Below are 20,883 nucleotides of genomic sequence, written 5' to 3'. Positions count from 1 at the left end.
TAAGCGACAGCGTTTGATGCTTGTTTAGTAACTAGTTATAAGAAATTATTATTGGCTGATACTTCTACAAGTTTGGTTTGCGGGCTTGGTTTCCTAAATGGGAATATTTAGCCGATGCTTCTCAAAATACGATTTCAATAAATGACTCCCTACTTCCCTATTTTCCTACTCCCGACGACTCCCAACTCCCAACTCCCAACTCCCAACTCCCAACTCCCAATTCCCTTACTTTCTACTTTTTTCGCGTTGTTATTACCGTCGCGATCAAACAAAGAGGACTAAATCCAGCTATCTTCTCTCGCAGATATCATATAACTACCTCAAAACAATTCTGCATTTTTTGTTCCCGTGTTTGCTCATCACATAAAATTGTCTCTCCTTACAACTCCTAGTTAACCAACCTTCACACCAACCCAACACAACAGTCTTTTCTAACGTCAAAATGACAAGACTTTCGCAAGAAGATTGCAACATTATCAAGAACCACCCTCTATCCGACCTAGTCGATCGCTTACAAGGTGCACTTCAGGAAGCTGAAAGAATATATGAGTCGCGTCTAATTTCCCACCATGGTGCTGTTGACAGCCTTGATCAACTCTATCAAAGTGTGTTTTCAAAACTTGTCTATACCTTACAGGGAGAGGCTGCAGCATACAGCCTTCGCTCACAGATAAGTGATGGAAATGTGGCATCTGATCTAGCACACATATTCAAGCGCCTCCAAAAAACAAGAGAAATTTTCAGATACAACGACTACCAGCCACTGATGCACCTGGTTATTCAAAGACCTCCCACTGAGTCCCAGAATGTCGAAACCTGGAACTTCAATGTCTGGAAAGCTGTATTTACCCTCATTGACACCATCCCTCGACAAACAACTCCTCCCGCAAGTGTCCCCCCTTCTTTTGACAGCACACCGGTCAAATCCACCTCAACATCACAGAGAGGTTCTGAGCAGACCTGTGACTTGGTGAATCCAAGAATCTTTGAGGAGATACATGACTGCACATTTCGAGATGTTGGTGGCTTCTTTGACAAATACTTTGAGGGAAAGGACTGGAGCAGCAAAGCAGATGCCATCTGTCAACGTGTACTGGCCCCAGACACTGATGGTAATTGGGCTCAGTTTCCCGATCCTCCTACACAGAGCAATGTTCTCACTTGGTGGTTTCGTCTTCAAGAAGATCTTCTCTTGGAATCACGCAGCATGTACTACACCACAGCAAGTAAAGCAGATCTTACTGGTTCAAAGGCAGAACGGCAAGTTGACCTTCTTTTGCGAACTAGGGATGAGAGTCCCTTGCGACCTAGGGATGAGAGTCTCTTGCGAAACAATCACAACTGGGCAGATATTCTGGTAGTCGGTGAGCTCAAAAAATCCAAGGAGGAGATCAAGACCAAAGGCACCCTGCTACAGATGAGCCGCTATGTCCGTGAGGTCTTTGCTGCACAGCCCACCCGGCGGTTCATTCATGCATTTGCTGTCTGTGGGACTGAGATGGAGGTGTGGGTGTTTGACCGCTCAGGCCCCTACAGTTCAGGCATCATTGATGTCTACACAGACTCAAGACAGTTCTTTCAGGTGCTTGTGGGCTACACCATGATGAGTGATGAGGAGCTGGGACTGGACACCTTTATTGCTAGGGATGAAGATGGCAACAAGTCGATAACTGTCAAGGGGCCTGGAAACTCAGAGGAAAGGAAGATGCAGCTGGGTGACATGCTTTCCTTTCAGCGTGCCATTGTGTGTCGCGGAACCACATGTTTTCTTGCAAATGATGGACAAGCAGAGGGTGTAGCTAAATTCTCATGGGTGTCAGACAAGCGGCGGCCGGAGGCGGAACTTCTTGAGCTGGCAAGTCAGAAGAATGTTCAAGGGGTTGCCACAATCATTGGCTATGGTGCCATCACTAGTATCGCCGATATGCGCTGCGGCCTGACATTTGACAACAAGCGCCACAACTTCAAAAGCGCACCCCCAAGCACAACATCCCTGCTTCATCATTCTCAACCACTCACTTGGCCCGGTTACTTAGATATCCATCGAAAGACATCATCCAGGAAGCGCAGATCCCCGGACAAGGGGCTGCAGACATCCAAACGATCAAGAAACACCCAGCAGGAGAGTGAATTATCTTTCTCCATTCAGTCAGTGCACCAGCCAAGCCTCTTCGACAGAAACAGTGAGGAGCTGTATGACAACCGTATCCTCCGGTGCCTTGTGATCTCACCTGCTGGCCGGCCGATCTATGACTACAGATCACCCCTGGAGCTTCTCACAGCACTTTGCGATGCAATAAAGGCGCACCAGTCTCTTTATCTGGATGGGAACATCCTTCATCGGGATATTTCAGAGAACAATATAATAATAACTGATCCAGGCAAGGCGGACGGTCACTCAGGCATGCTAATTGATTTGGATCTCGCCAAAGAAGTTGGGAGTGGGAGAAGTGGCGCACGGCACCAGACTGGCACAATGGAATTCATGGCAATTGAGGTGCTACTTAATATCGACCATACCTATCGACATGATCTCGAGTCATTCTTCTACGTGCTTATCTGGCAATGTGCCCATCATGGTTGGTACAAGTTAAACCAGTTGCGGGTGTTGTATCAGCGACATGGCGGATTGAGAAATAGAATGTTAGAAATATGGTGCGCCGGAAGTCATGAGACAATTGCAAATACCAAACAAGGCAACATTGGAACTGGTGGATTTGAGCATCTCTTCACAGTTGAATATTCTCCACCAAACAACAGTTTACTGACAAAATGGTACACTGATACTTACAGAGAGATTGCAAGAATTAAGCGAGGCGACATGGGTGCAGATGGATTTGAGGATATTTTATCTGAGTTTCCACCAATACTTGAGTGTGTCAAACCCCTTTGCAGAGCTATACGAGACATTCTTTTCCCGTATGGGGGCAGAGGAATTATCATTGGTACCCCGCAAGACCCAAAATGTTTATACAATCCCATTATCAAAGCGTACGACGATGCGATATCTTTGATTGGAGGATGCCATAGTGATTAGATAACAGAGACAGAGGTCGCGGGGCAATTACTTTTTTGTTGTTTAAATTCACACGTTGCAATGGAATATTTCGCAACTACCATGATGTACCACTGTAGATAGCAATTCCAACCCTGTCTGTCATCAACAGCCGCACAGCATTTTTTTTAACATATACATATATAGATCGGGAGCTCAACACGAGGCATAGCTTGCAAGGAGGCGTGCTTTGAGTATGAGTATAGTATGTTATTCTGATATATATCCATGAGATAGTTAAGTTAGTATTCTTTATTTAATCAAGCCCAATATCATCTCCAAATCCAAAGCGAAGATGAGATTGCTGAGTCAGCCAGCCTCCTCTTGGCAAGGGAACGATTTGTTCGTCCCCCAACAAACTCCAACAACGAACTCCGACAAAGGAAACTCTTGACTCTCCTCCTCCTCCTCCTCCTCCTCTCTCCCGCTCTTCAATTGCTCTTCTCTCTTCTCTTTTTTCTTCCTCTGTCTGATATTGCTGCCGATATTATCCCGTTTCTGGTTTCCTGATCCACCTCCGCACCCTGTCCTTCTCAAGTCTCGAGTAGAGTAGTTATGTTCCGCCCCGTCTTCCCTCGTCTCGCAACCGGCCGAACGGTTAGCCGGCCATTCCCGCAATCACATATTTCCCCTATCTCAGCTCCCCTCTCCGGTGCCTATATCCTTAGATACTCGAGAAGAGGTTATGCGACGAGCACAGGTGAGAGAATACCCCGGTCAGCGCGCTGGCAATTGACTCAGCAGTAGCCGCACCCACCGGAAGCAGTGTACTGTACTGTACTGACAATCACCCCCAATTCCCCATTATAGAGGAGCATGATTTGGTTATAATAGGCGGCGGTGTTGCTGGATATGTTGCGGCGATAAAAGCTGGTCAGGAAGGCCTAAAAGTATTTACTTCCCCCATATTCATCATGTTGTGGTGGGCGCTGGAACAGAGTTTTCTTGTTCATATCTATCGAACCTTCGCTTACCATCGGGTAGACTGTCTGTATCGAAAAAAGAGGAAAATTGGGCGGCACATGTTTGAACGTCGGCTGTATCCCATCGAAATCCCTTCTGAACAACTCCCACCTATACCACCAAGTCCTCCACGACACCAAGAAGCGCGGTATCGAGGTCGGAGATGTCAAGCTCAACCTCGAGCAGATGATGAAGGCCAAGGACTCCTCCGTCGACTCCCTCACCAAAGGCATTGAGTTCCTACTAAAGAAAAATAAAGTCGACTATGTTAAGGGGACCGGTTCGTTCGTTGATCAGCACACCGTCAAGGTTGACCTGCTGGAAGGCGGTGAGAAGACTTTCAAGGGGAAGAACATCATTGTCGCTACTGGCAGTGAATATACCCCTTTCCCCGGCTTGCCCGTCGACGAGAAGCGCATCATTTCAAGCACTGGCGCCCTATCACTAACAGAAGTACCGAAAAAGATGGTTGTCATTGGTGGTGGTATCATTGGTCTGGAAATGGTATTGTAACTCCTATTCAATCTTCCAGGCACACACCACACACCACACACACACACACACTCTTTCTCTCCTGAATGGACTCGAATCTAACACGTATCTTAGGCCTCTGTATGGTCCCGACTGGGCGCGGAAGTTACCGTCGTCGAGTTCCTAGGCCAAATCGGCGGCCCAGGAATGGATACTGAGATCGCCAAGCAAGCCCAGAAGATTCTAGGGAGACAGGGTATCAAATTCCTCGTCAACACGAAGGTTACCTCCGGCGATGCCAGCGGCAAAAATATCGTTCTGAACGTCGAAGCTGCCAAGGGCGGCAAGGAGCAAACCCTAGACGCTGATGTCGTGCTTGTCGCCATCGGCCGCAGACCATACACCGAGGGTCTGGGCCTGGAGAAGGTCGGCCTCGAAGTTGACGAGAAGGGCCGCGTCGTCATCGACCAGGAATACCGGACGAAGGCCCAGCACATCCGCGTCGTCGGCGACTGCACATTCGGCCCCATGCTTGCGCACAAGGCTGAGGAGGAAGCCGTCGCCGCCGTCGAGTACATCAAGAAGGGCTACGGCCACGTCAACTACGCCGCCATCCCCAGCGTCATGTACACGCACCCCGAAGTCTCCTGGGTAGGCCAGAACGAAGCCGACGTCAAAGCCGCCGGCATCAAGTACCGCGTCGGCACGTTCCCGTTCAGCGCCAACTCGCGCGCCAAGACCAACCTCGAGACCGAGGGGCAGGTCAAGTTCATCGCGGACGCGGAGACGGATCGGATCCTGGGCGTGCACATCATCGGCGCCGGTGCAGGCGAGATGATCGCTGAGGCCACGCTGGCGATCGAGTACGGTGCTAGCTGTGAGGATGTGGCGCGGACGTGCCACGCGCACCCGACGCTGTCAGAGGCGTTCAAGGAGGCCGCTATGGCTACTTACTCGAAGGCTATTCATTTCTAAGAGTGAAGGATGTATGTTTTCTTGGCCTTTCAGCGTCTTTTTTTTTTTTTTTTTTTGTCTAATTTTTCCCTCTCCACTACAGTACACCACACCAACTTTACAATCCGTGAAATCAAAATTTCCCCGCCAAAAAACACCGCATAAAATGCCATGCTGTATATATGCAAAATATCCCGCCCTCGCCCTACCCTACGTTACTTGTCAAATGTACCACCCTAACTAGCTAAACCCATGTATCTCTCTGTCAAATAAACTACTTTTTAACTTCCCGTTGCCGTCAGCAATGATGCACCGAGTATTCTTAAACTATCTATTTCCTTTTTGACTATTTTTTCCTCCTTCCTCTTCAACCTTCTTGTTTTTTTACCCTTGTGTCTAATTCCCTTTTTGTATCTATGCCCATATAAACAAACCCTCAATCAACATTTTTTCCACTTGTTCCATACCATGTCCATACATGTGTAACACAATCATGATCGTGATATGAGCAGTATATGTTGAAATAGATTTGATTTGATTGATTAAATATTATCCGCTGCGCGCAGCAGTGGGACTAGGAAGGGAAACCCACCATATAGCACATACACACAGACCTTCATGTATATATGGAGTATATTATAACTCAATCCCCATCCCATCCGTCCATCCATCCATCCACCCATCCCCACATATTTGAGATAAACCGGCATGAACAGCAACAAGGGAGCTCAATTTTTATTTTTATTTTTCTACCTACCTAGGTACATCAAAAACGAACCCAGAAGAAGTAACAATCCGCTCCGCGCACGCCACACCAGGGGCACAGGGCCTTATCCAATCTTCCAGCACGGCCATGAACGCGTCACAGATAGCTTTGACCGCGTCGTCGCGTGAGGCGGAGCAACTTTCGATGTATACTGGCGGAAATCAACGGAGGTTAGCTAATCCGCCCCTTTGGAATGCAGTACAGTGCAGGGGGCATGGAACGGAGCGGCAAAAAGAAAACGGAAAAGAAAACGGAACAAAAGGAAACAAAACGGTGTACTTACTCTTAATCTTCGGCTCGGTCCCGGACCCGCGTAACGTAAACCGAATCCCCCGCTCAGACCACACCGTTACCATCTGACTATTCGGATCAGCGGGTAACTGCTCGCCCTCGCCCTCGCCCTCGCCCTCGCCCTCGCCCTTGCCAGTGGGCCCAGAATCAAACCCAAGCGTAACATCCCGCCAGCGCAAAATCGGCAACGACCCAACCATCCCCATCCCCATCTCCATCTCCTTCCCCGACTCCAACCCCAACCCCGTCCCCGCAACCCTCTCCCTAACCCCCTCAAACAACTTCCTCGTAACCCCCACATCCGGCGAGACGAAATACGTATTCAAATTCTCAAAATACCCATACCGCGCATACAGCTGCGTCAGCTTCTCGTACGGCGTCACGCCCTCGTTGATGCGCCAGTGCGGCTCGGCGGCGGCGGCGAACACCAGCGCGGCCGTCAACCCGTCCTTGTCGTAGCTGATGGCGGGGAACATGTAGCCGAGCGCTTCTTCGAAGGCGAAGGGGACGGTGTAGCCGGTCTCGCTGTCGCTGTTGGCACTGGGTACGGCTACGGCTACGGCTACGGGGACAGGGACGGGTGGGGGTGGGGGTGTTGGTGTCGAGGATTCGAGGCGTCGAGCGACGTTGCCGAGCCATTTGAAGCCGGTGAGGGTTTCCTGGGCATGGAAGGATTCGGCACGGGCGAATTTGGAGAGCATGCTTGTTGATACGGCGGTGGTGAGCATTGCGATCTTCTTTCGTGTGTGTTGTCCTTGTTGCTGTTGAGAGGTTATGGTGTCGAGCATGTAGGAAGCGAGGAGGATGCCGAGTTGGTCGCCAGTGAATTTTTTCCAGGTGCCGCTGGTGAGGAAGGGTTGTTATATTAGATGCGTGGAATGGGGGAGAAGTAGAAGTCGCATATCATGGAAATGAAAAACAATAATGATAAATGAGTTCGGGGGAGAAAGGGGGGGGCCGCGACACATACTTTACTTTCTCCACCACGGCGAGCCTATCCGCATCCGGATCATTAGCGATGATTAGATCACGGCCCACGGCATCGGCAGTTTTCATAGCCAGATCTAACGCACCGCTTTCCTCTGGATTCGGGAAGGTGACGGTTGGGAAATCTGGGTCCGGCTCTTGCTGTTCCGCGACGACGGTAATTAGATCTTTGATACCCAGCTGCTCGCAGAGCCGGGACATGATGGAATTCCCGACACCGTGCAAGGGGGTGTATACGAAAGGTCTTGGAGGGCTGCCTGGGGCCAGCTTGATGGAGTTCTATGGCGGCTTTTGTTAACGGTGGAGGGACGACGACGGGCGGAATGTGGAATGCGCAATGTGAGACATTAAGAGTGGGGATATCACTTACTACGAACTGGGTGACGGCGTCGCAGTATATTTTCGCAGTATCCTCGTAGCAATCTAAGGCGAGATACTTGCTTTCGTCCGTTGTGTCCCAGGCGTTTGGCCATGGTTCTAGGTTTTCCCCGATTATCTCTGAGATCTCCGCGTCCATGGGTGAATTTATCTGACAGCCGTTCGACGCGTATCTATAAACCCAGTTAGCAATTGTAATAGACTTTTAAAGAAGTATATGGAGGCCCTAACACTTTATATCCTAAACACCCCAAATATGAATATTAGCAAAGTGTCTACCCCCAACAACCACCAGTGCGGACATAAACAAACCATTATCTCTCGCAGGATTCTATCAAACATCACACATCCCGTCAGCCACAAAAATACCAAAAAAAATCCGTTACCACCGCATCATCCCCATCCATCTACACATGTCCACACGAGAAAACTCACATGACTAGCCGTAACCATGACTCCCCACGCCCCCGGATTCTTCAACACGCCAAAGGGCACAAGTGGCGTCGGCCCCGCATTCTGATACCACAACACCCGGATCCCCTCAGCAGCAAATGCATTGGCAGCCAGCATAGCAAATTGCTTCGAGTTATACCGTGCATCGCGGCCGATGATGACGGACGGCGGCTGCTCAGATTCCTGTGAGGATGACTGCTGATGCGACATTTTGATATATTTGGCCAGCCCCTGTGAGGCCTGGATGACTGTTAAGCCATTCATAGAGGAGAAACCAGCTTGCATGCGGCCGCGGAGGCCGGCAGTGCCGAACTCGATGCCTGCGTATGTATGTAAGTAAATGAAAATTGGATGATGGTTCGGGGAGCGGTGCGGATTATGAATTGAGGGATTTGGAATGCTACACTAAATAATTTTTGTGGACGCACGTTTCCGCAACCGTTTCTCCAACTCAGCTACATTCTTCTCGTCACGCAGTCTGAGGATTTCAGCGCGGGTTTTAGGGTCCTATAGCCAATAATGCCCATCAGTCCACAAGGCCGGGATGGGGCTATAAGTTAATATATCCAGGAAGAGAGTCTTGGTCTTTAAATGGGTGATCTGCTTTGGGAGGAGGTTGGGCCATGCAAAGGACAGTAATTTGCTACCCGCAGATTTACAGGTAGACAATTAATTTCATATTCTCCCCCCCTGGAACTAAAACGTACATGGTCCCAATCCAGCCATTGCTGGACTAGATCTGAGAGAGGTATCTAGTTTTGAGCATGCGTTAGCAAGTGGGGTTGAATTGGAGCTGGTTATTCATGTTTCGCCACGACTTACTGTGGAGGAATCGGCCATCTAGAGAGATTGGACAGCTATGTCCTAGATTTCAGCACCCTGTAGAAAGGGCTATTCAATAAATGTATCAAAATTTACAATGGTGTTCTTGTAGCTTGGTCTGATATATTGTCTACCGCTATTAATGAAGTTAATTACCCCCCTTTTTCGGACCAAGCAGCCCAATTGTTGCATTGAAAGGATTAGAGTGAAGCATACCTAGCCCTATCTAAGTGATATAGTCTCACTTCAAAAAATGCAATCGGTTGGAGGGAAAGCAAGTTCAAAATCCCGGGAAACGGTTGTTCGTTGATGTGTAATGTGTAGTTATTGAGTGATGTGACGTACGTGATGTTGGATGTTGGGGGTCCCGGGAGTTGATCGGCCCTTCTACCAGCAGAGCAGTGCGCTGGTGGTGACTGAAGCTCTTTTGCCCCAGTACCAGTAGCCTACATGGAACAAGTTATTATTAGTTAGTTAACTTATATAATAATAATAACTTAGGGCTTGGTTGCAGCTTTCGACCCAACGTCATTTGCTTAAAAAGTAGGACTGGACTGACTCTCTTCACACAAACATTTGTGAGATTGAGAAGACTGAACTGCTAAGCGCATATACAATATAATGATAATCGTAATGTATAGTATTGATAACCCCCCCAATACGGCAAGCAATTTCTTACAATCAGGTTGTAGCTAATCGATGCAGCTAGAAAGGATATAAGTTATTTTATCTCATATGAAGCTTTCCACGGGCAACACTAGCTTCATCCCCTATACTCTCTATACAAACTCATGTTGTATATGTTGTTACTGGAAGGCTGCCTTGTATCCACTCCTTCCACTCGTTAGATCATACATTGAGTGAAGCTACCTGGAGAAGATTTGAAAAGAGAAGAATGAAATGTCTATAGATTAGAAAAAAGAAACAAAAAAAGGGGGCTGGTTGGTTGTTTTGATAGACAGACAGCCAGATATTTATCACATGATCAGGCAACCTCGTTCAACCTCCAAATATCAACATATCAACATATCAACATATCAACATATCATCAACATATCAACATCCACCTCAACTCCGCTGCACCTCGCATTCGTTTCGCCGGCGCTGGCCCCCTGCTCTTCAATGGTGTCCTCGGTTACTGTCCCTCTCCTTGCCCTTCGCTATTTGCCCAGTGAAACCCGGCATCCATTCTTTGAGAGCTCCTAACCGCCATCCCGCCATCCCGTCCAACTGCCGGTCTACCCCACAAGGTACAAACAAACAGACAGCTATGGGTTCCCCTACACCGCCACCCAATTCAAATCCTGCAACTCGCAGCAGAAATGACAGAATCCTCTCCCGGCGAGAGATTGAGGGTCTCATTGCAGATGGCAGGCACATTATAATTCTAGACGGGAAGGTTCTCAAAGTGGACGCTTGGATCCCCTACCATCCCGGTGGGAATAAATCCATCATGCATATGGTTGGCAGAGATGCTACAGATGAAGTCACGGCGTATGTATATATATATATATACCATTTCCCCTTGCTTTATCAATATTACATGAAAGTCGAAACTGACACTGATCTAGTCTGCATTCCGCCGAAGCTCGCCAGCGGATGAATGCGTACCAGATCGGCCGCATCGAAGGCCGCTGGATGAATTTCCTGCCCCCTATCCAGGGTGGGAAATTCCGCCCGTATAACGAGGGCGATCTCCATGTGTCCTCCGATGAAGTTTGTGAGGGGGATTCCTCAGAGCAGGACCTCTCAGATCCCCCCTCTCCAATATTTGAACCGGTCGAGGGCACTACCAGACGTAGAGGCCCAGCGTCCTCAGTCTCTTCTGTATCCTCCAATTCCCACGACTCCGCGACTGACTCGAAACCAAATTCGCGGCCGGGTTTTCTAGATGCCCGCACCCGGGAGGAAATACTCATGGATCTGGCGAAATACCCGCCCCTGGATGCCAACACTCAGGATTTCATCATCCGGAAATACCGCGCGCTACACGACCAAGTCAAAGCAGAAGGCCTCTATGACTGCGACTACTTTGCCTATCTAATAGAATCAGTCCGCTACACCCTTCTTGGAGGCCTGTTCTTTTATTTCCTCTGGCGGGGCTGGTACGCCACCTCTGCCGTATTCCTTGGAGCCCTATGGCACCAGCTGGTTTTCACTGTCCATGACGCCGGCCACTTGGGCATAACCCATAATTTCCATGTGGACACCGTCATCGGCATCCTCATCGCAGACTACATCGGCGGCCTCAGCATCGGATGGTGGAAGCGCAACCACAACGTCCACCACATCATCACCAACTCCCCCGAACACGACCCAGATATCGAGCACATGCCCTTCTTCGCCATCTCCCACCGCTTCTTCGACAGCCTCCGCTCCACTTACTACGACCGCATAATGACCTACGACCTCTTCTCCAAATTCCTCATCCGCTACCAAAACTACCTCTACTATCCCATCCTCGTCTTCGGCCGCTTCAACCTCTACCGCCTCAGCTGGGAATACCTTCTAGGCGGCCAAGCACCCCGCAAGGGCCCTGCATGGTGGCACCGGTGGTTCGAAATCCTCGGCCAGGTGGTCTTCTGGACCTGGTTCGGCTACGGTGTGCTCTACCGGAGCATCCCTGACTGGCCCAACCGGCTCCTCTTCATCTTAATCAGCCACGCCGTCACCATGCCTCTACACGTGCAAATCACCCTCTCGCACTTTTCCATGTCCACCGCGGACCTGGGCGTGAACGAATCCTTTCCACAACGCATGCTGCGCACAACCATGGACGTCGACTGTCCGCAGTGGCTCGACTTTTTCCACGGCGGCCTCCAGTTTCAGGTCATCCACCACCTATTTCCTCGCATGCCGAGGCATAATCTGCGCAAGGCGCAGAAGCTTGTTATGCAGTTCTGTAGGGAGGTGGAGGTGCCCTATGCGATTTTCACGTTCTTGGATGGGAATAAGGAGGTTATTGGGCGGTTGGGGGAGGTGGCGGCGCAGGCGAGGTTGTTGGCGGAGTGCCAGAAGAGTATCGCTGCCGAACAGGGGTTGCATGCCCATGCTCATTAATGTCTAGACAGTGTTGCTTAGCTTTTTTTGTTGATATGATCAGGCTGTGTTTTTGGAGGCGTCTGGTTTTGTTGTGTCGTTTCCTTAATGTTGGAATCTCTGCTCGTCGGTTCGCGGGTTTCTCTCTCTCTCTCTCTTTTTTTTTCGACTCTGCTGTGTTTATCGCTGGCTGTTTTGTATGTGTGCCACTTGTTGATTTTAATTTGTTCTTTTGGGAATTTATTTGGCGCTTCTTGAGCTATACAGTCGCGAAGCGTCGTGCACTGCACAACAATCTGTTACATACCCGGGCACGTACATACACTAGAAGATCGGTTAGATAGAGACATATATATGTTGATGCATATATGTATCCCATCCACACCCATCTATATTTCATAGACATGACAAGATGATAGTACAAAACAGTCTTATTTATATTTACAATGACCACATGTGCCCTTAATATATGTTACGAAGTATAAACAAAAGGGAGCGCCAACCCCACCAACATATTGCCATTACAATCCCCCCCTCGCCATCTTCTTCGCCCTCTGATCCCGCCGATTATGATTCGCCCGACTCCCCTTACTCGCATCCTTCCGCCGTCTCGCCATCGCAGTATCCCGCTCACCAGAAGGGCCAGCTACATTGGCCCCGCCCCCTCTACCACCCCTACCCCCACCACCACCTCTACCATGCCCTCTCCCTCCCCGTCCCCTCCCACCACCACCACCACCGCCGCCGCCGCCGCCACGTCCCCCACCATCCGTCTCCTCCCCCTCCGTCCCCGTCCCAGACTCCCCGCCCTCCCGCCTCCGATACGCCGTCGCCGCCAACTCCGGCTGTCGATTCAGACCCCCGCCCCCAGCACCAAGCGTAAAACTCCGCTCCATCCGCGCCAGCCGCTTCGGGTCGCGCGCCAGCATCACCGCCCACCCCTCGATCGCCTCGTCGGTCATCCCCGTCTCCTCGCGCAACTGCGCGCGCGGCGCTGAGCGGCGCGTGCCGGCGTCGCGCGCGAAGAGGGATGGTGTGGTCGTGTAGTGGGTGTAGAGGGCTTGGTCGATGTCAGCGTACGCAAATGCAGTTGCGGGCCGTCTGTCGGCGTTGGCGATGGCGTCGGCATCGACGTCTGCACCGGGCACGACGGCATCGACGGTGCCGCCCACGTCGGCCATGTCGTATGTGTCGTCGCGCTCGTCGTCGTCGGAGTCAAAGGCGGCGAGAGCGGAGAGGATGGCGGCTTTGTTTGCCCTGGTGGGTTTCTGGGAAAGGAGGTCGTCGGCAGTTTGGTGGGGGTTTGCGCGGCCGTAGCGGAGGGATCCGGCGGGGGTCGTGTGGCGGGTTAGATCGGCGTTGTCGAAGATGTTTTTGCGCTGGGGGATGGTGGAATGTGCTTGAGGTTGTGGTTGTGATTGTGGTTGGGATGGGGGGATGGAGGGTGGGAGTGGTGGTGTGGGTTTTGGTGCTAGGTGGCTGTGAGGCGAAGATGAAGTTCCGTGTGGTTGCTGAAGTTCTTCTGAGACGTTGAGGTCTTGGAGCTGGGGAGCTAGAGAATCTTCGAGGAGATGTGAGACGACGGTTTCGACGTTGTCGCCGTAATGGTCGAGAAGTTTGGCAATATACCCGGTGCCTAGGTGCGGGAATAGGTCATGGACTTGAGTTACTAGGGCCATTTTATGGATGCGGATATCCTGGGCATGCGCGTCGATTTCGACTGCATCATCCGCACGACCTTTTCCTTTATATTTTCTCCTTTTAACGCGCTGGTACCGGCTGTGAAAGGCACTACACTCAGATTGATATGCGCGCAGCGAAGAGACGAGATTCTGCCCTCGTTTCTGGCTCGCGCCCGCAAAAAGTACCTCCATTTTCCCTAATAAATTGGTACTGCATATTATATCAGATAACAGTGTTGGGTTCCTCTTGGTTCCCTTCACGTCCACTTTAGCAGAGGATTTCAGACTGAATAGCTGATCCAGGAGTAGAGACGTCGCAGGGGGCTCCAACTTCAGCAGCGACGCAAAGCCCACGTAGGCATTGGCCACAATAGTCTTATTGAAAGTTGCGTTCATGTTACGATTATTGCAATATGCATCAAAGAGCGTATCAATATAATCAGAGCCGGTCATCAGAACAAGACCGGCGGTGGGAACCGCCAATGCCAGGAAGGTAAGCGATCGCAGATGTGTGTCTGCCCTCGCTATGCCGTCTGCGGCCTTAGAAGTTGATAGATCATTCATAACCAGCGCTTTGCCCTTTTCAATTCTGGTGGTAAGAGCTTGCGATTCTTGATCCCATAACTGAGCCAAAAGCGTCCTCATGGCAGGACTAGAAACATACACGCGGCAAAAGGATGCAAGAAATTCCCAATCTAGAAGCTCAGCAGGCGGCGGATGAACCTCTAACAGCTGTCTCCTTGTAAGAAGAAAACATAGCCGTCTTAGTGTTTTCAATTTTGCATCGGCACCTAGGCCATCTCCAGCTGCCGCCTCCTGGAAGAAGGATGCCAGGAAGATGCGCGATGAATCATCTTTGGGAATTAATGATTGAAATTCGTCCTTGGGTATCTTCAAGCGCAGCTCAAGAAGAGCTATCCAGGCATCTAAACAGGCGGTCCATTCCTCATTCTGGAGGATGTTTCGGACTGTGGCGGGGGGGAAGGGGGCCAGCGGCGGAAGAGAACCGTGCGCCATGCGGAATGTAAGTATGTATTTTCTTCTTCCTCCTTCCTTTGGCAGCAATGTGGTCCTTTCTGCCAGGCGCACACAGAGAAGCGGGGAAACAGGAATTCCTCAAGGGGGGGGATAAAACAAAATATCCAGTATTATAATATTGTAGATGTACGGCAATGATTGTTTGTCGCGATTATCAAAATGGGAGTTGGATGGGAGCCTCCAGACTTGGTTAGTCATCACCCGTAACCTTATCTAAGCGAATGCCAAGACTTCCGCCCACAATCTCCGCTTATCAAAATTTCATCGCGACTTCAACATCTTTTTTGGTCTTTTTTCAACGCCAAACGCATCTTCCTCAAGCCTAATCAGCCTTTCATCACCTTACCGAACTCCTACTGTTCAGGTCTTGATTGGCATATTCGCCGGTAAATCACTGTACGTCAATTGCCCCCCGACCATCCCACCAGCATCCATATACTCCATATCGACGCACCCAGCTAACAAGTCAACACCAACCAGAATCCATCACCATGTCGTACCAGAAGCCCGAGAAGGATTTCGGCGAAGGCCCCGTACGTGTTTCTATATTCCATTTCCATATTCTACACATACCTCAAACTGCCTTTAATCAAGCTCCTGCACACAAATTGCGCACAAAAGTAACTAACCATGAAAACGAAAAAAAAAAAAAAAAAAAAAACAGAAAATCCACAAGATCCGCATCACCCTCACCTCGCGCAAGGTCGCCTCGCTCGAGAAAGTGTGCCAGGAGCTCATCGATCGCGCGCGCAGCAAGTCGCTTAACGTCAAGGGCCCCGTCAGACTCCCCACGAAGACCCTGAAGATCTCCACCCGCAAGACCCCCAACGGTGAGGGTAGCAAGACCTGGGATATGTTCGAGATGCGCATCCATAAGCGTTTGATTGAGTGAGTATTTGTTCTTTTTTTCTGTCTACTTTTCCGGTTTCGGGGGTTGGGATGGTATATGGTTTGGGTCGAGCGTTATTTTTACGGGATTATTTTATTTAAATTGCGGAACTCGGAAGGAATTGGAAGGTGCTAACGAATACGATCCTTGGAAACAGCCTGCACGCCCCCACCGAGACCGTCAAGCAGATCATCATTAACATCGAGGCTGGTGTTGAGGTTGAGGTTACCATTGCCGCATAGATGTGGTTTCTCTCCCTCGCGTGACTCCACTTCCATCCCGTAAAAGGGGTGGTGGATTGGACGGGCGATGAGTACGAATTATCGGGGATATGATAATATACCCCGGGTTAAAAAAGTTTTGTTACCAGCTGTCTTGCTCTCGGAAGAGATGTGGGTTCTGGTGTCAAATAAAAAAGGCAGCACAGCACCACTTCCGGACGGACTTGAGGTGTGCTCTGTTGCTCCAAATGTATTTACATAGCCCTGGTAATCCGGAATGAGAAGTGAACAAATGTTCAATTTTAAATTCAAAAGCTGCATACTTCTTGCATGGAATTTTAGCTATTTCGGCGATATGTATGGGATGACTTAGTACATTGCGCATCTACACATAACAGCAATTAAAAGTTGCATAACTTGTAGAGGCAACTTGACGCGTCCTATATCAATTTTCTTGAAAAGAGAGGGAGGTAAATAAGTTCTTCCACCCACACCGATTGCCCGCAGTAAGTATGCACTGGCATCATAACTCTACAGGGTCCATACATCCATGTATAGGTGTAGATCATAGTCGCGCCAGCGAGGACGACGAAGTAAAGGTATCCAACATGCCCGGGGAAAAACTACCAATACAAATACAGGACGAGAAAAAGTAAAATAATAAAATAACAGGCCTGTCCCCATAACGCACATTCATATCAAAGGAGAAAATAGCGGATGGTCCCCTGAAAAATTAAAATTAAATCTATAAAGCCCCAACTCCCCTCCCTCCAATCGGCGCCCTTTACAAGTCAAACCCACACCACTCCCCCTTAGGAGGCACTTCCGGCACCTTCACCATCCCGTTTCCCGCTTCCCCAAATCCCCCACGCTCCCTCACTGCCCTATAAACCGCCTCGATCTCGGGCGTATACTCCTCCGCCTTGGCCTGCGTATCCCTCAACGCCTCCGGTCTCGGCGGGCCATCGGGGAAGAATATACGCACAAACGTCCCTGCGTCGTCCGGGTGCTGGTAGCAGGGTTCGTTGTCGACATATTTTACCACCTGACCTTTCCAGGAGAGTAAGTGGTTGGTTACTGGGTCGCGGCGGGTTTCGCCGTGCAAGGTGGGTCGGGGGTTAAGGTGTGGTTTGGCTTTTTGGGAAAGGACGGTAGAGGGGATGGAGGTGGTTTTGGTAGGGGATTGTGGTGCGGCAGAGAAGGGGCTTTGCTGGGTTGTGGGTTGGGCGGGGGTTTTGGAGGCGAAGGGGGAGAGAGAATGTTGGCCGAGTGCTGGTGGATTTTGAGGCTGGGGTTGGCCGAAGGGGTTGGGTGTTTGCTGCTGCTGCTCCTGTTGCGGCTGGCCGAACGGATTTTGCTGCGGTGGCTGCGGCTGTCCGAATGGCTGCTGAGCTGCTTGCTGGCCGAAAGGGTTCTGTTGTTGTTGGTTCTGCGGCTGGATCTGAACAAAGGGAGAGGAGGTTGCACTTGGCTTGCCGAAAGGATTGACTGGCGTTTGTGCAGCCTGGGCAAACGGCGACTGGCCAAAGGGAGCGGCGGGTTGAGCAGCCGCCCCCAACGTTGATGGCTGACCGAATGGAGTAGGTTGGCCGAACGATGGCTTCCCGAATGCTGATTGCTGGCCGAATGGTGAAGGGGTCGCTGTCGATGGTGCTGCTTCTGGTTGTGCGAAGGCAGAAGGCTGGCTGAAAGGAGTTGGGGTGGGACCTATTCTCCCTTCAATAATATCAATACGGTTTGGATGCGTGTTCTCGCCCTCTATGATATATCTGACGGCTCCCTCTGTATCGTTGAGGATGGTTTGTATCTGGGCTTCTGTTTCGGCGTAGAGCTTCATTGCATCTTGGACTGCCTGCTGGGCATTTCCAGCTGCTGCGGCGGCATAATGGACCGCGCGCATCTCTTCGAAGCTCTGTTCCCGCTGCGGACCTCCGAAGAGTTGTCTGGGGGCATTTTTGCCTGGACCGTAGCATGTAAAGATCCATTGCGGTCTACCCTTTCCGGGGGTCAGATCAGCTTTGATGTCATCCGGATTCAGTCCATATCTATATTTGGAAAACATTAGTAGCCACTAGATGGAATATGGATTGGGTGGTAGGTATATATATCATTGGGCGCAACTCACTTGTTGTGCTCGATGCTGTCTTTGGGTCCACCTAGAAAAACAAAAATGTTAATGCCCTGATCCTCCATGCTCTAGATGTAGATGCTGGTTGATAACAGTGATCCCAAGGATATATATATGCTCTGGACTCAAGAAAAGATATTTGAGGAAACAACTATCCGGTAATGAATCCAGCAACATCCAAGAGAAAGAACAAACAGCGCGCCAAACACATGTCTCAGCAATCTTGGAGGAGAAGCTTTGTCATTTGCCAGCAATTGACAATTGCCAGTTGACAATACTTCTTTCTCCCTGCCCAACCACCGCGCGTAATACCAAGTTCGGGCATCAAAACTCGCATACATCCACGTCCCAGACCTCAGCAGCTCAACCGCCCAAACCAATAAAAGCATCACCATGCATCCGCATAGAAGCAAAACGGGGGAAAATATTGCAATAAAAAGTGTTACATACCTCCAAACGCGCCGCTGCCACCAGCAGCACTAGCAAAGCCTCCCCCAGCCAGCGCGCCAAACCGATTCCCCCCGCCTCCAAATGGGGATGCGGACTGAGAGCCTGGATGCTCATTTTTGCATCGATCTAGGTTATGTAGGTAGTTAGCCATTGATAGAACGTTGAGATAGAGAGTAAAAGACTTACCGCCGAACTTGCAGCGGCCCTGCTGGTAGAAGACGCAGACGGGCATATCTTCTTTTTTATTGTATTGTTTAAATATGCTCTGGTATAGCAATTATTCTCCTTTATTTGGCATTTCCCTCCGGTATGACACTAGAAATAAATACACATGAGAGCTTTTGGTGACTTTTGAGGGAGGGGAAGCTTCACAACATATCGAGTCACGAGTAAAATTGGAATTCACCAGGGTTTTGGCCTAGATGTCGCGTTATCTGGGAGAATAAATGCTGTATTATGGTACCCATATAAGAGGTGTCAATTATATAAAGAATTGCTTTAGGGAGCACTAAAATATAGTAGACACAAGCTCTATCGGCGAGAATAATGAAGATGGCAAGTTAGATATCAGCTCAAACTATGTACAGTAGTTACAGTAGTTATAAATGGCGCTAACCAACTTAAATAACCGCTCGGCAGTTAATAAGTGATGTAGCTTGTTTGCTGCTTACAGAGGGGGCCTCAAGCTTTCTCATGGCATGTATGTACACTCCTCTTTTAGACAAATATATTATGATCATTGGGTAATCAAATGACTTGATTATAGTAAAAATGATTGATCTATAAAATCATTTTAAAAGTTAACGTTACTGCAAGGTTTCACAGAAAAAACAGCAATACCATCAATTCCAGCGAATCCAAGACAATATACTTGGAACAGGCATCTAATAAAAGCATCAATACTGAAGGGCCTTTCTTGTTCAAATGAAATTAAAAAGAGCATCAATTCGCCAAACCCATCCCTTGCGCCGCTAAAATGCTAGGCTAAAATACAGCTACCAGTCATTACATGCCGTGTCAATTAATACCCGACCCCCGCAGAACCTCCAAGCGCCGACGAACTCGCTCTCAAATTCTTCTTCAAATCGTCCCAATTCAATCCCTCAATCTTCCTCCCGCCCAGCGCCTCTAAGCCTCCTGCATTCAAATCCTGCAATCGCCCCGTCGCCACCCGGCGCATCATAACCGTATCCTTCGCCCCCGGTAAATGCCTCGCCTTCCCCGTCAACAAACAATCCTCGAACCACCGTTCCTCCTCCGCGCTGAATGGGAGGTTGATAAGCTCCATTGCGCGCTTGGCGCGGGTTTCACCCGGTTTGGTGGTGGATAGGACGAAGACAATGAGTTGTTCGAGAAGGTCGCGATGGGAGGATGGGGAGGGTTGTTTGCGGGCGAAGTAGAAGGATTCTGTGATGTGGGTACGGCAGAGGAGGGCGAAGTAGGCGTTTAGAGCTTTCGGAGAGGCCAAGGGTGGGGAGGCGGTGAGATAGTATGCTGTTGCGAGACTGCCGTCATCGTTTTCGTTGCGGTGTTGTTGCTGCTGCCTTTGTTTCGAGTGGGTTGCGAGTGTGTAGAGTATTTCATCAGGGAAAGTAGGGAGTAGGGAGGGCTCCGTTAGGTATTCTAGTGCTCTCTATATGATGAAATTAACAATTAGCAGGTATTCAAAAATGGTATAAAAACAGTCATGGTGGTATATGACGAACCCTAAACTCCAATCTATCCAGATGCCACAGTCCCTCGATGAATAGTCTGTATTTCTCTGGTAGATAGCATCGTCGCGCGAACAGTAGACTGGCATCACCACCGCTTGTGCTTCGAAGGTCTCTGAGAATGTAATATATCAACGCCTGCTTGTGGTGATTTGGCGAGGATGAGGAGACAATTTGTGCGTAGAGCGCGCGGAGGGCTTGGTTGGTTCTTGGGGGGTACACTCGCGAAGCTGCGCCATTTAAATATTAATATCTAAGCAGTCCAATTGGTAGTGGGCTGTTATTTACCGGCATCAATATTCAGAGCTTTGAGGAGCCTGTCAACGAAAAGGACGTTCTCGAGAGCCTGTCTGTTAGCGATGATTTGGTCATATGTTTTTGGATCGTAGCTGGAATCGCGCTTGAAAGAGAACGTGACGTCAAATTCCTCCCAGGGGGCCATATCGGATATTGTATACTGATTGTATAATCAGAGTATCGTTATAGTTAATCCTCTCTGATTTCTCTTTCTTCGCGTCAAATCAAAGTCCAACTGCTTCAAGATAAAAGCGTTTTTGGGAGAGCGGGTTGATGCCAAGACCGGA

The 20,883-nt window shown here is 49.7% G+C and overlaps 8 protein-coding genes across 8 annotated transcripts; 4 read left to right on the top strand and 4 right to left on the bottom strand.

The window, feature by feature from the left end:
- Nucleotides 1–428: 428 nt before the first annotated feature.
- Nucleotides 429–3,153, top strand: BDBG_05113 (serine/threonine-protein kinase Sgk2). The gene has a single exon (XM_002624298.2). The coding sequence runs from the start codon at nucleotides 443–445 to the stop codon at nucleotides 3,035–3,037; it is 2,595 nt and encodes an 864-aa protein (XP_002624344.1). The 5' UTR covers nucleotides 429–442; the 3' UTR covers nucleotides 3,038–3,153.
- A 208-nt stretch (nucleotides 3,154–3,361) lies between these two features.
- On the top strand, nucleotides 3,362–5,909 carry BDBG_05112 (dihydrolipoyl dehydrogenase). Its single transcript, XM_002624297.2, has 5 exons — nucleotides 3,362–3,755; nucleotides 3,866–3,945; nucleotides 4,040–4,522; nucleotides 4,625–5,475; nucleotides 5,547–5,909. Exons 1-4 carry the CDS (start codon nucleotides 3,611–3,613, stop codon nucleotides 5,462–5,464), a joined length of 1,548 nt encoding a protein of 515 aa, XP_002624343.1. The 5' UTR covers nucleotides 3,362–3,610; the 3' UTR covers nucleotides 5,465–5,475; nucleotides 5,547–5,909.
- On the bottom strand, nucleotides 5,687–10,031 carry BDBG_05111 (phosphoglucomutase). Its single transcript, XM_002624296.2, has 12 exons — nucleotides 9,700–10,031; nucleotides 9,357–9,586; nucleotides 9,141–9,276; nucleotides 9,026–9,070; nucleotides 8,747–8,825; nucleotides 8,301–8,638; nucleotides 8,178–8,196; nucleotides 8,097–8,106; nucleotides 7,858–8,038; nucleotides 7,471–7,766; nucleotides 6,493–7,343; nucleotides 5,687–6,360 (listed from the first exon to the last, which is right to left on the bottom strand). The coding sequence occupies exons 3-12, from the start codon at nucleotides 9,156–9,158 to the stop codon at nucleotides 6,197–6,199; spliced, it is 2,001 nt and encodes a 666-aa protein (XP_002624342.1). The 5' UTR covers nucleotides 9,159–9,276; nucleotides 9,357–9,586; nucleotides 9,700–10,031; the 3' UTR covers nucleotides 5,687–6,196.
- A 379-nt stretch (nucleotides 10,032–10,410) lies between these two features.
- Nucleotides 10,411–12,200, top strand: BDBG_05110 (fatty acid desaturase; the record flags this gene model as incomplete). Its single annotated transcript, XM_002624295.1, has 2 exons — nucleotides 10,411–10,634; nucleotides 10,712–12,200. The coding sequence occupies 2 exons, from the start codon at nucleotides 10,411–10,413 to the stop codon at nucleotides 12,198–12,200; spliced, it is 1,713 nt and encodes a 570-aa protein (XP_002624341.1).
- BDBG_05109 (CUE domain-containing protein) lies at nucleotides 12,201–15,181 on the bottom strand. Its single transcript, XM_002624294.2, has one exon. The coding sequence runs from the start codon at nucleotides 14,876–14,878 to the stop codon at nucleotides 12,701–12,703; it is 2,178 nt and encodes a 725-aa protein (XP_002624340.1). The 5' UTR covers nucleotides 14,879–15,181; the 3' UTR covers nucleotides 12,201–12,700.
- BDBG_05108 (40S ribosomal protein S20) lies at nucleotides 14,297–16,636 on the top strand. The gene is made up of 4 exons (XM_002624293.2): nucleotides 14,297–15,295; nucleotides 15,380–15,432; nucleotides 15,564–15,787; nucleotides 15,946–16,636. Exons 2-4 carry the CDS (start codon nucleotides 15,391–15,393, stop codon nucleotides 16,028–16,030), a joined length of 351 nt encoding a protein of 116 aa, XP_002624339.1. The 5' UTR covers nucleotides 14,297–15,295; nucleotides 15,380–15,390; the 3' UTR covers nucleotides 16,031–16,636.
- On the bottom strand, nucleotides 16,281–19,189 carry BDBG_05107 (CCCH zinc finger domain-containing protein). Its single transcript, XM_002624292.2, has 4 exons — nucleotides 18,774–19,189; nucleotides 18,588–18,713; nucleotides 18,135–18,165; nucleotides 16,281–18,054 (listed from the first exon to the last, which is right to left on the bottom strand). Exons 1-4 carry the CDS (start codon nucleotides 18,817–18,819, stop codon nucleotides 16,794–16,796), a joined length of 1,464 nt encoding a protein of 487 aa, XP_002624338.1. The 5' UTR covers nucleotides 18,820–19,189; the 3' UTR covers nucleotides 16,281–16,793.
- A 137-nt stretch (nucleotides 19,190–19,326) lies between these two features.
- BDBG_05106 (uncharacterized protein) lies at nucleotides 19,327–20,832 on the bottom strand. Its single transcript, XM_002624291.2, has 3 exons — nucleotides 20,588–20,832; nucleotides 20,294–20,529; nucleotides 19,327–20,220 (listed from the first exon to the last, which is right to left on the bottom strand). Exons 1-3 carry the CDS (start codon nucleotides 20,739–20,741, stop codon nucleotides 19,609–19,611), a joined length of 1,002 nt encoding a protein of 333 aa, XP_002624337.1. The 5' UTR covers nucleotides 20,742–20,832; the 3' UTR covers nucleotides 19,327–19,608.
- Between the last annotated feature and the right edge of the window lie 51 nt (nucleotides 20,833–20,883).

The sequence above is a fragment of the Blastomyces gilchristii genome (assembly GCF_000003855.2).
Source record: "Blastomyces gilchristii SLH14081 genomic scaffold supercont1.10, whole genome shotgun sequence".
In the NCBI taxonomy this organism is placed as follows: Eukaryota; Fungi; Ascomycota; class Eurotiomycetes; order Onygenales; family Ajellomycetaceae; genus Blastomyces; species Blastomyces gilchristii.
Note: the sequence above shows the minus strand (reverse complement) of the source record. Positions and strands in the feature narration are given on the sequence as shown.

Excerpts from the sequence above, each read along its gene's own strand:
- BDBG_05111 (XM_002624296.2), bottom strand. Across the intron at positions 8,826-9,025 it reads AATGGCTGGATTGGGACCAT|GACCCTAAAACCCGCGCTGA; the intron begins GTACGTTTTAGT and ends TATTGGCTATAG. Across the intron at positions 7,344-7,470 it reads GCCGTGGTGGAGAAAGTAAA|CGGCACCTGGAAAAAATTCA; the intron begins GTATGTGTCGCG and ends CTTCCTCACCAG.
- BDBG_05108 (XM_002624293.2), top strand. The coding sequence starts at position 15,391 with ATGTCGTACCAGAAGCCCGAGAAGGATTTCGGCGAAGGCCCC. Across the intron at positions 15,433-15,563 it reads AGGATTTCGGCGAAGGCCCC|AAAATCCACAAGATCCGCAT; the intron begins GTACGTGTTTCT and ends AAAAAAAAACAG. Across the intron at positions 15,788-15,945 it reads ATCCATAAGCGTTTGATTGA|CCTGCACGCCCCCACCGAGA; the intron begins GTGAGTATTTGT and ends CCTTGGAAACAG.
- BDBG_05109 (XM_002624294.2), bottom strand. The coding sequence starts at position 14,878 with ATGGCGCACGGTTCTCTTCCGCCGCTGGCCCCCTTCCCCCCCGCCACA.
- BDBG_05112 (XM_002624297.2), top strand. The coding sequence starts at position 3,611 with ATGTTCCGCCCCGTCTTCCCTCGTCTCGCAACCGGCCGAACGGTTAGC. Across the intron at positions 3,756-3,865 it reads AGGTTATGCGACGAGCACAG|AGGAGCATGATTTGGTTATA; the intron begins GTGAGAGAATAC and ends TCCCCATTATAG. Across the intron at positions 4,523-4,624 it reads GTATCATTGGTCTGGAAATG|GCCTCTGTATGGTCCCGACT; the intron begins GTATTGTAACTC and ends CACGTATCTTAG.
- BDBG_05106 (XM_002624291.2), bottom strand. The coding sequence starts at position 20,741 with ATGGCCCCCTGGGAGGAATTTGACGTCACGTTCTCTTTCAAGCGCGAT. Across the intron at positions 20,530-20,587 it reads AGCTCTGAATATTGATGCCG|CTTCGCGAGTGTACCCCCCA; the intron begins GTAAATAACAGC and ends TAAATGGCGCAG. Across the intron at positions 20,221-20,293 it reads TGGATAGATTGGAGTTTAGG|AGAGCACTAGAATACCTAAC; the intron begins GTTCGTCATATA and ends TTCATCATATAG.
- BDBG_05107 (XM_002624292.2), bottom strand. The coding sequence starts at position 18,819 with ATGCCCGTCTGCGTCTTCTACCAGCAGGGCCGCTGCAAGTTCGGCG. Across the intron at positions 18,714-18,773 it reads GGGCCGCTGCAAGTTCGGCG|ATCGATGCAAAAATGAGCAT; the intron begins GTAAGTCTTTTA and ends TACATAACCTAG. Across the intron at positions 18,166-18,587 it reads TGGCAGCGGCGCGTTTGGAG|GTGGACCCAAAGACAGCATC; the intron begins GTATGTAACACT and ends TTGTTTTTCTAG.
- BDBG_05113 (XM_002624298.2), top strand. The coding sequence starts at position 443 with ATGACAAGACTTTCGCAAGAAGATTGCAACATTATCAAGAACCACCCT.